The 12,312-nt window shown below is 33.7% G+C and overlaps 1 protein-coding gene across 1 annotated transcript; it reads left to right on the top strand.

Moving 5' to 3' along the window:
- The first annotated feature begins 863 nt into the window (after nt 1-863).
- LOC142341109 (ADP-ribosylation factor-like protein 2-binding protein) lies at nt 864-7,376 on the top strand. The gene is made up of 2 exons (XM_075391988.1): nt 864-1,698; nt 7,155-7,376. The coding sequence occupies exons 1-2, from the start codon at nt 1,110-1,112 to the stop codon at nt 7,328-7,330; spliced, it is 765 nt and encodes a 254-aa protein (XP_075248103.1). The 5' UTR covers nt 864-1,109; the 3' UTR covers nt 7,331-7,376.
- The last annotated feature ends 4,936 nt before the right edge of the window (nt 7,377-12,312 follow it).

The raw sequence follows: 12,312 nt of genomic DNA, 5'->3' as shown, positions 1-12,312 counted from the left end.
GGAAAATTTCAGAAAATTTTTTCGGACTGTTTTTGAAAATCGTGCACGGATTACATCTTACACAAATTTGACCTAATTTTGTTGAACAGTTCATAAAGGTTGTTTAGAGACTACCTTAGTATCAAGAATACGGGAAATGTTTTTGTTACAAAAGTTATAGCAAATAATGGCAACACTCTTTTTCTGCGCCTGTGGTGCTTGAGAAGAAACTTTGATTAACTGACTTTGATTCAATAATGACTTAAAGAGAAACTTTGATTCAATAATGACTTAAAGCATAGAATATGGTATTTTTTTAAAACATTGCAATTTTTCTAGCATCATTTTTAAAGTTGAAACATCAAGATCATAAGCCGTTGAAACGACAAAAATAATAATTTGATTTTTAATTGATTTTGAAATCTGTCATATCAATTAACAAAATTTTTATCATTAATTCGGACACCAAACGGCCCTTAAATGAATTCTATAGGGGCTCTTGTAGTAATAGTTAAAATGTGTTTAAATATCATATGTTGTTGATGCGGTAACTATATCCAACACATTTTAGCATTTCAAGTTTTTAAATGGCGTCGGTTATGACGAATTTGAACAGTATGCGCAACAAACGCACAATACCGATCTTCCTTGTTGATCTGAAATTGGAACATCTAATCTATTGGTAGTGGGGTGTTTGAACGGAATTTTCGAGCATGTTGGTACTTCGATTCTTTCTCATTATAGCCCCCCATCTTGGAGAACATATCATAATGGGGGGGGGGGGTGACATAATTTCGTGGGGCGTCTATAATGGGAAAGATTCAGTAATTTGACTGTCTGCAATTTGTGCCATATATTTCCATATTTTTGTGATATCTCAAAATGAAGCACGTGCTTTTGTAACAATTCATCATTTTCGAATTGCATTTAAACACTGTATTCAAACGAACAGCAAAAAATTAGGTGTATAAATTTGCTGCTTATATTACACAACACGCTGGAAGCGTTTAAACACGTAGAATAACGTACACCTGTTTTCGTATTCAGTGCATATAGATAGCATTGGTGGTTATTTTATCTCTTATCTGTTAAAACACAGACAGTACATTGTTATATTTTCTTATACGAGAATGGCCAACCAAATTGATATGCTCAAACTAGACTTGGACGCTGCTTTGCAGGATGATGTTGGAAATGGAGACGCTCCTTTCATCGAAGAAGAAGAAGTTTTGATATCGAACAACGATTCTGATAATTTCAACATAATCATCGGCTGTCTTGAAGAAATTGTGATGAGTGATGCTTTTCAATCAATTCAGAAAAATTTTATGGACAAGTATTACAAACAGTTTGCAGACTCTGACGAGAATAAACTAGAATATACTGGAATATTTAACGAGTATGTATCCCTAATTGAAATATTTATTGAAAAGGAACTGAAGCAAGACGTGCCAGATTTTAACATGCAAGCATTTTTGAGTGATTTGCCTTCTCGTCAGGATGAGATAGACCAGGAATTGTTCAACATCCTTTTATCTTTCACTGACTTTGTGACTTTCAAATCTGTCGTGTTAGAATACAAACGTGAGCAAGAGGGCACTGCATTGGACTTTGGAGACATGCTGCTTGTGAATGGACAGCCTGCCACTCCCAGGACTGCAGCTGCTAATCAGTCGCTCGCTGCTAAACTCGGTCTCAACTTCGGACCTGTGTGTCAAGGTGAATAGATGAGAGTCATCATTCTCAATTTAGCTAACAGAGAAAGCCATGACTGTGTTGATGACACTGTGTTCTTTTTTAACAGTACCCCCCTTTGGTACACAAAAATGTTGCTGATAAAACTTATGAAAAGCGCATTTTTCGTACATCGTATCAAGACAACCGTGCAAGTAAACAGAGGATTAGTTTGTAATCGTAGCAATCTTTTCTAATGTTTGTTGATTATAACTGCATGCTGAGCGGAGCTATATAGCGGTGTTCGTGGTTTTTTTTACAATTCTAAAAATCTGAATTGTATTGGGGCGCTGTCTTTTTTCACGATTTTTGAAGTCAAATTGAAGTGATGATTTTGGTCACTCCAAAACAGGAAGTGGAGCGAAAAAGCGAGTGGTTTTGTGGCGTGAAATGTTATCACTAATTTTGACGTAGAGTTAGAAGCGGTGTTCGAACAGAAAATTGCTTTCTCGCTAGTGGATTTTGTTCTAATGCGGCAATTTGACTTTGTTTTCCAAGTTGTTTTTCCAATCAGTTCATGGTCCAATCTGCGTCTATTTTTTTTGTGAAGTCAATGAAAGTTCTTTGAATTGTTTCAGGTTTTGTCCTGCTATGTTTTTTTTGTTTCTCCGGCTGACATACATTTGCGCGCGTGACGTCATTTCGTAATCTGTATAGTAAAGTTTTTCAGTCACTTTAGTGATTAGATTTTGGTCATACGTGACTTAGCTCTCAATAAAATGACTTTTGCACTTCAAAACTGAGGTTTAATTTGACTTAGTTTAAGGTCAAAGGAACTCATGCTTGCAGTAACCGAGTTATTGAAGCCTCCCTCATCTTTTCAACAGGCTTTTATTGCGCTCCTATTGTTTTTTTTAACTTCGTCGAATAATTTTTTTTTTGCTTTATCTCAATTCGCCGGTTTTTCTACATCTTTTTCGGCGGAATCGTTTTGACTTCTCTAGGCTAGTTTCGCGGCTCCCTCATTCTGCTCAAAGTGCTTTAAATAGCAGTTGCTTCGCAAAGCAATCTCAAAATCACCAAAATTATTATCAAAACACAGAATCAATGCCGGAATCGGGATAAACCTCATAAAGCTGATTTTCAGATGAACGCTACGTGAAGTTTGTTCTCATAAGTCTCAGATATCATCTCTAATGCTTATTGGTATTGGTACTAGCCCCTGTGCCCTCTCATTAAGTAGCAGAAGTATGTGTAACAATAAAATGAAGTCGAATTAGTTCACACTTTAAAAACGTTTTCGTACATCAATCAGTTTTTCCCGTTTTTTTTCTGTTCTTTCAATCCCAATCGGGATTATGGGAATCAATGGTGGCCATTTTTTGGCAATCTGTCGGGTAATTTTTTGAGCGTCAATAACTTTCTCAACTTATATTTCTGCATCTGTTTCTGTCTGTTTTATCTGGCAGGCAAATGATTTTTGTAACTATTCCGGCAAGCTGCTGGCTATGTTTTAAATAGAATTGTTTTGTGCTCAACATAAGCGTGAAATTGGAAAAGGTAAAGATCAAAAAAATGCAAAAGTTTGAAACAATATTAAAATTTTCAGCATGTCGAAACGCAGTCGAAACGCAGCATGTCGAAATTATGCCTATATCAACAACTCTTTTTCTGAAAAATGAGAATTTATCTTTAAATCAATTGAGGATTTTTTGGCAGGTTTTGAGAGGCATGTCGGAATGTTTAGCTTCAACGATAACAGTACACTATCATGTTAAGCAAACTTGATATATAGTAAACACAAGCACAATATATTTGAAAACTCGAAAAAGCGAAATTAACTACACAAAATTTTACCATTTTTGGAACTGCATTTGTACACCATTATATGCAATCCTACCTCCAGTAAAATGATATATCCACACAAACAGAAGTGAATGAAAGGGTAAGAGATTTTCTCTTGAAAGAGAATAAAATCTAATATTTATGGCCGCCCTAACATCATTTTTAAAAGATATGCATGGAACAATTCAGACTAAATATTTGTGTAAACAGAGAAATACCACCACTGATTATAAACAAAAGACACGAAATACAATAAATCGAGAAAAATCAAAAACCAATACTTATGCGATTTTTATATTTAGCGGTCAGCATGCAAAATTTGTTCGTAATTGCAAATAGCAAAGCAGTGACCTTGAGTAAACCGGAGAAAAAGGGTGCAAAAAAGAACAATCCAGTTTTTATTACCTAATCACGTCTAGTTGCAGTATTTGTCCCCAGAGGCTATATAAGTCTGGTCTTTCAATAACATAGGAGTTCATCTTCAAAAATCTCGTGACATCAAATTAATTTTTTGGAGCAAAGATTTTTGACTTGATCAGCATTGTGATCCATATACTAATGACGCTCATTCTATGAGCCTGAATTATAAACTCAATTGACCGAAGGAGTGTTCAAGACAGTGTAAATTTTTTTGTGTTGTTATTTTCTGTTTGTACAATTTAAGTATGTAATGACAAATTACAATCTTACTTTACTTACCAAGCAAATGAGATGCTTATGGTTTGTTTTACTACCTCTGGCGTCAAGAATTCTTGTGTCAATGACAGCAGAACGAAATCATGCTCAGAAATGCTATAGGAGTCTCGCTTCAAGTCTCAAAATTTTCAAAAGTTTCTAAAGTTACTTGTCAAATATTTTTCAAATACCTTTTTTCTCTCTAACAGCGTTAGTAATGGTCGGCTAGATTGAGAGTAATTCACAACCCTTTAGGACATGCTCATCTGTAATTAGAAGTTTTGGCTACTGAAACAGATCTGAAAACTTTGCATTTCAAATGCCAGTCTTGTTTACAAAACAAAATTAAAGAAGAGTTTATTAGTCAATGGCATTGGGCAAATTTGTTTTGACTGTATTATGGAGGAATGGTTAGGTAACTCTGATAGCCAAAACATCTTTAACCAAATATTTTGCCATGCTTACGATCTGATAGACATATGTTGAATCCAAAAGAAAGGGAGGAGGAGCCTTGGTTTTAGTTCCGAAAACTGGCACGACATTCAGAAGAGTTTTTTTTCAAATATTAAAATCATGTGGCATATGTTCTTTTCGACATCACAGACAGAAACTGCTTTTTAGCCTTAGGTACTGTGAAAACAGTTAGCGTGATCTTTCATAGACGAGTGGGTTATCAACATAAATACCATGAAAACGGAAGATTAAAAAGAAACACAATATGAAAAGTTTAAAGCAGTAACTGCTGTGTGAAAAAAACATTCGGAATATAAAATATGGCTGAACCTATAGACCTGACTTCGCATATCTAAAATATAACTGATTGTGTTATTGCTGATGAGTGTGTTATGAAACAATCTTCACCATGCTGTAGGGCTATTTTAGGTGAGGTGCTCATTTTGGCACCGTGAGTTTTTTTTTGAAATTTTAAACCTAATAAAACTAAATAAAACTATTACTATTTCAGAAACTTGGAAAAAAATAGTTAAATAAAGAATTAGAAACTTTAAATTGTTCTAACAAACGACAGGTCCTGGCGTAATGCTGGCTATAATTACAGTTGTCCTAGTGCATTTTTTGCCTTTAAATGCTCCATTAAAAATGTCCGAAACAACAAAAACATGGCGACGGGTTTTCCTACCACACTAAAGAACTTTGGACTAAATAAATTTTTTTTAAACGATGGGAAATACGAGAACTTGTTTAATCGCAGAACAAATTGATTTACAATGATGAGATTAATAAGTTTTATCCAAATCTAATGCAAGCTGCACAAGGCAATGGAAAGACAGGCTTTTTATTAATGAGATGACATGAACTGAATTAAACCTAATATTCATTGCTGCAATAACTTATTTCCCTCATTAATAAAAAAATGCCAACGTGCTTCATATTTGATTTTCCATGCTTGGATAGAGCCGTGCTCTTGTTAAAAGCTATCCTCCATTCATGCTGTACTTAAATTTTTGGTTCCTCTTCATTAGTGCTGAGGAATGGAACGATGCAATAAAATTGTTAGGTAAAAATAAACCTCTCGGTTCTTTTCAATACAGATCTGAGAATGAAAGATTATGGTCCGGTTGTTGTACATGTCATACTACATATTATGAACAACTGCATTATTTATCTTTCGAAAGACGTTACTTTGAAAAGCTTTCGTCATTCCACTTGTTGGGAAACAGTAATCACTAATTGTCGTCGGATACCATTAACGCCATCTTATTTGGGCATTTTTTTTTCTAAGGAACGAAATAAACATTTAGTTCAATAAAAAATTTTTTCTTACTAAAAATCTGCACGTTTCTAATCGAAAAGTTTCCAACTATTGATGCGATAATATGCATTACAGTTTTTAGTAGACTAGCAACAGACGGAGAAAAGTTTGATTTAGTAGCCTTTCTTGATCTCTAAATGGCTTTTGATTAAATTTATAATAAAATTTTGCAAACTAAGCTAAAATACTTGGCATTTGAGCTCTGTGCATTTTATTTGATTATAAGTTGTCTGTCAGTGAACGAATTGAGTAACTTCGTGGAAAATTTTATCAAATAGTGTTGGTTATACCGTTAAAAACGGAAGGTAAATAGATATTCAGGGTAGATAATTTGACATCATTTGAGAAATAGCAGTCAAATAGTCGACTTCACATTGACGATCAATTGAAGTGCGAAAGCCATTTTTAAATTGTCTTGAAAAATTGTCTCAAAGAACTGTGACAAAGCTAATTAGAATTCCAAAGAACCTCCCAAAATCAGCTCCCACACTTTGGTAAACCACTTCCAACTTGGCACATTAAAGATTTAATAAGGACGATTTTTTTTCTTGAACCGGTGCTTCAAACCAGGACAATAAATAAGCTTTCACGCGTTCTCATCAAGATTTGGATTGACCTACAATTAACTTGTTAAGAGTTTGTCAAAAAAAATGTTTGCGTACCTAATTACAGGTGTGCACTCACGTCAACCAATACGAACGCGACAATTTACAGAATCAATAAGAACAGAATTTTTTTGTTCAAAGGCAGGAAAATGAAACACGCTTTCACGCGTTTGACATCAAAAGTTGGATTGACCTAATTGTTTAAAAATTGAGGAAAAGAAATAATTTTCAACCTTTTCTGGTCAAATTCTGCTTGAACAGATATCAATTAGATCCTGACTTGCATTCAATGAGAAATTTTTTGTGGATGGATTAAAAATTTAAACGATTTTAAGCTTGATTTGCTGGGTTTTCACTATAAACGATTTTGCCATGTTATACTTTATAAAACGTTTGAAATTGATATAAATAATTGAAGAATTATCTAAAAAACAGTACCGTAATGTATATCAATTGATAATGTAAATCAATACAATCGAGTGCTTTTTGTTCTTGTTGCGGGTGCTGCTAAGTGTTGATTGAAAAATTTGTATTATAGTTTTGATTCATAGTTTTTCATGTACCCAACCGTCACTTATGGCGCTTAATTATGTGTGTACCCTCAGGTCCCAGTGCAAGCTACAGCAAACCAGCTTCCTCCCCTTCACTTTCATCAGGCAGTGTCAACAGAGTGAACAAAGGTCACCAACAGCTGTCAAGATCAGTCAGCTCTGAAGGAGACCAGATGGACATAGAGACAACACCCGCTGTGCAATACGAGAATGGAGCACCAATATTCTGATGATAGAATTATACATTTCAAGGATCTATTCTGTTTGCCCCCTCCCCCCCCCCCCCCCCCCCGTGTTTTTACCCCCAAACCCCCCCCCCCCCCCCCGTTACAAATTAACAAATTAAATGTTATATATATAGCACGTTGCTATGTAAAAAAATAGCACGTGAGGCGGGGGCGTAAAAGATATAAGCCCAGTAAAACAGCCCAGGCAAAACAAAATAGATCCGATTTCAATTTCCTAAATAGTTTCAAACATATATTGTGTTGTTTTCAGTGGTTTATGAACGTACGTTTCGTGTGACTATACCCTACTTTTAATATTTGGATTTTCGAATCTTTTTAAAAGCAAATGCGTCAAATTAAAGCTCAGCAACATATCACCCCAGAGACTGTACAGGAAATTAAAACTTGCAATTTAGAAGTTTTGAAAAGAGTTTAAATTCAAAGTAATTTTTGACTTTTTAAGGTAGTCAAAGAAACAGATGTTTCAAACCTTTTGAAAACTTGCGAATCAAGTTAAACTTTTGATGGCATCAGTTTTTGTCTGTATACGTTTTTATGTATTTGTAGAATTTATCAATAAATTTATTTGAATTGCTGAGCCTAACTTTTGAAATAGTACACCGCACAGAGCTGAACTTGAATAGAAACCCCCTAATAAAGTCTGCATGGACATTGTGATTGATAGAACTTCCTGAAATTCAACATTCAACATTTTTGAGCAGAACAGCTAAAGAATTTGTATGTCTAACGAATTATATATACTGTAGCTTGTAAGTCTCCATCAAACCAATGTTAAAACATGATCATTAAACTTACGTGAAATTGGACTGCAAAATATTTTAGAATAATAATGTAGTAAAAAACTTAAACTAAAGCCTTTATTTCCTTTTCAGTTGCTCGGTTTGAAACGCAACTTTTTTTTTGAAAAAAAAACCACTTGATATCAATAAGCAAGACGGATACTGAGCACTGTTAGAATTTTAGTGGCACAGTAAGTTCTCTAATCATTCAGTAATGAAACAGCTGAATTAATTGATAAAAGTGCCAAGATTTAAAGAACATTCAACGAAACGCACATTCAAGAAAGTTGACTTGCTTTTGAAAATTTGGAACAATTTCTTCGGATTCGCCCATTTTCATGATTTTTAATTTATACTTCATTCTTATCAAAAGATAGTAATTGTTCAATGATTTAAAGTCGAATATAATTCAACTAACGACTCCGGCACCCGTTAATTTTTTAAATTCTGCAATCCTTGTAGTTTGTTTCGTTATTCTGTTGCCTAAATCTCTAATGACAGGTCTCAATGACTCCTCTAAGCAGGAGCAATTGATTTTGCTCACGATTCAATTTCAAATGGTTCAACTTAACATCAATTGCTTTTTGTGGAAAAAAATCAAAGCATTATTTTTGGTTTTGCCATTATTGTGTTTGTTTTTCTTGTTCTCTCACTTAGTCCTCATCAAGTCGCATCATTTCAATTTGGAGTCTTGTGTTGACTAATTCGATTCATAATTCATCATTTTTTTAAGTATCCAACTCTTTTAACGGTTTTGATGCCACTTTTTGAAAAATGTGCGAATTTTCTTTTGTGTTAGACCATTTTTAAGTTTTTTTGCAATCTGGTCACTTAGTCTCATTGACGATAGGTCTCACCTGCTCTCTTATTAGTGTGAACTATTTGTTTCTTTTCAATAGTTCTAATTTACAGATAGTTACGTTATTGACTGGGATCCCATTTAGTTTCAAAATTTTTCGTTTTTGCTCTTTGCCTTCAATTATTGTTAATTTCGTTACGTGACACTCTAATTGTTAAAGCGGAAACGTGTTTTCTAATGATTGATGACTTGGTAACTATGTATAGTTTGAAAATCCAATTGCGTGTCTCAATGACTTCGAAGGCATTTACTTTCAATTCATCAGTTCAAATCTTTTTTGACCAAGGACTTGTCCCTTACTTTGTCTCATTTGTTTTTATAAAGAAAAAGTTGAAATGGGCTATAGTAAATCCATTACGTTATGCTCTCTTAGGATGACGTTTTTGGACCGTACAATTTAGACCACCCAATCTTTTAAATAGATTTTGAATTTGGGGAAAGTAGATTATGGCTCTTTTTACTATGGAAGCTGATCGTCTAAGTTCTTTAGGTTGTCCAATTCCTTGAACTGTATTTCACTTATTTTTTGATTCGTCAAAAAAATATTATTTCGTTTTATTCATATTTGCCAACTTCGCTCATTCTACTTAATTTTTAAAAAAATTATTTCCTCCGCAAATCAATCTACATCAAAATTATATAAACGTTTTAATTAAAAATGAAAAAGGCGAAACCCATAACCTATTAAGTTCAGTTGGCGAAAAAATATTAAGTTTCTGCAAAAGTTAAAGAGAAAACAACTTTTAATTGTATTCAATTGTTAATTGTTTCTTGTCAGAAAATCAAGGGAAAACAGACGAATTAACAAAATCATTTTGATATTTCTTCTTTCACTTAATTTTTTCAACTCTCATTCTGTGAACATTCTGTGCAGCGCACTGTACTAAGCGAGCCCTGTTGTTTAATATTAATTTATGTTTTTCTATTTGTTTCACTGATAGTAGCAATTGATAGTAGCCGCTTGCAATCTTTTCCTTGTTTCGTTTGAAATGTAAACCAATCCGCAAAAAGGTTTGTGAAGCAACTGTTTTTGGTTGAAAAATGTCAAATATTAATTATCATATAAATTATATACGAAAGTGAGAGTGAGAGAGAGAATAGCAATATGACAGAGGCTCAGTTGACATTTTTTGAAACTGTTAGTCAATCCCAAACAATGTTTGCTGGCAGTTACTCGGCTGCAGCTTGTCTTCTCTGATGGTGCTATTGTGGCATGGTCGGACGTTTCTGCTTTTTGTTTTCAACAGCGGGATAAGTTGATAAAACTTGAGACAATTCAGTGTCTGTTTAGTGCTGTTAGAGCTTTGCAAATCTCTAAGCAAGTCACCAAAACTAGTGGAGACAAGGAGGCTTGATAATGTGCGTTCGCACAATGTTACGAACCACCTCAACCACATTCTTGACTTAATTGTCTACCAAATGACGAAGAGATAGGAAACTTTCAAAAACATATATATCGTTCAACAAGCCACGAATGGAGAAGCAAAATGCCACTTTAGAGGGCCAATGAAACTTGTTAAGAGGGCCGTTGTTAATATCGCTAATAGAAAAACAATCATAGAAATGAAATAACAAATATTAAGTACGACCAAAACTCGATGTCGAAATTTTTTTAAAAAATATTAACAAAATTAACCTCCCATCGCATAACACCTGCTTGAATGAAAAATATCCTATACTTCGTTAGTAAGGACATGGGACCTGTCCTCAATGCGTTTGGGTAACAGGTCAACAAAAAGAGCAGAGTGAAGTTCAAAAATACGTTTCTATTTTTAAAAATAAAAAAGTTCAGTGATTAAAATCATTATATAGTAACTGAAGTCACTAAAATTTTAAATTATATCTCCCTAGGAAGCAACTGAGACCTGTCTTATCCACTTTACGTCATGCAAAAAGAAGGACAAATATCGGCAATATTAAAAAAAATCGAAGTGAAACCGTTAAAACGAAAATCTTGTCACTAAGAACCTTAAAAATGTTCAATTGCGCAATCTTTCAAAGCCATTGGGACCTCCCAATAATGTCAAAAATCAAAAGGAAAACAACAATTCTGTAAAATATACAAATAAATGAAATTCAATGCTTTTGTGAAATCTAGTAACCCAGCCAAGAAGCAAATGGTTGAAAAAAAAACCGTTATATAGATTAATCTATAGCTCACTGGCAACAAGTTGGAACTTGTCCTTACAGAGAATTGATATCAAAAATGACGAAGCTCTAATATCCAAAAGTTTTTGAAAACAAATATTTTTAAAAGTAATAACAGTCATAAGCCAACATTTCACCAAAAAAATTAACGACATCGTAGTGTTGAAGTCAATATAATTATAAGAGGTTATCTGCTGGAAACATAAATCATCACTTGCTTATCGTCTGAACATCAACGGGTTTTGGTTAAAAGAAATTAGGTTGAAAAGACAAAACAGAAGCCCAATAAAAAACAGTGTCGAAGAGTAGAGTATTTGTTATGAAATAAAAAACGGTAGAAGCCATCAGTCAAAACATATAAGCAACAGAGGAAATGATGTTTGAGTCAACAAAACTAGTCGAGGTTTCTTATTGATGAGATTGAGTTACATGACGACAAAAAAGAGAACAAAAAAGGAGATAATTGAAAAAATGTTTTTTTGATGTTCATTTAAGAATCATTAAAACAATTAGTATTAAAACTGAAATTGTTAAATAGGTCCAATTATAAGTCTTGGGGAAGAAATTGATACCTATTACTACGATATCATAATGAGAAACCAACACAGGCAAAAATGAAACTTGAGAGAAATAAGATAAAATAACGGCAATGTAAAATTGTAAGTGCAATAGAGACAGCTGAATGGAAATCAATGAAGAGACACACACACACGCACACAGAGAGAGAGAGAGAGAGAGAGAGAGAGAAATTATGAAGAAACCAGTTACTTTTTACATAAAAAAACCGAACGCAAGTCCAAATATTGAAAGTTTCTGTTTTCTCCGATTTGAAGAAAACTTTGTAGATAGCGAAAAATTCCACCCACAGCTTTTCCGAGAGGTTTCATCAATTTTACACCCGGGATGAGGTTTTACCCTTTATCCACCCCTAATTAGCGGGAATATATATATATATATATATATATATATATATATATATATATATATATATATATATACAATTCGCGACTGTACTTAACGACAGTTCTTGTAATGTTTGTTCCGAGACGAAACTCGTGGAATTTGTTCTAAGGTCATTTGATCTTTGTTCGAAGATAACAAGTGAAAGGTAAATTGTTGTATTTCTATTCTTTTGAACTCTTATTCTATTGTCACAAATACGACTGGGAGATATGGAA

Source organism: Convolutriloba macropyga, chromosome 6, assembly GCF_964194025.1.
Source record: "Convolutriloba macropyga chromosome 6, txConMacr16.3, whole genome shotgun sequence".
In the NCBI taxonomy this organism is placed as follows: domain Eukaryota; kingdom Metazoa; phylum Xenacoelomorpha; order Acoela; family Convolutidae; genus Convolutriloba; species Convolutriloba macropyga.
This window is presented reverse-complemented; position numbering and strand designations above follow the sequence as displayed.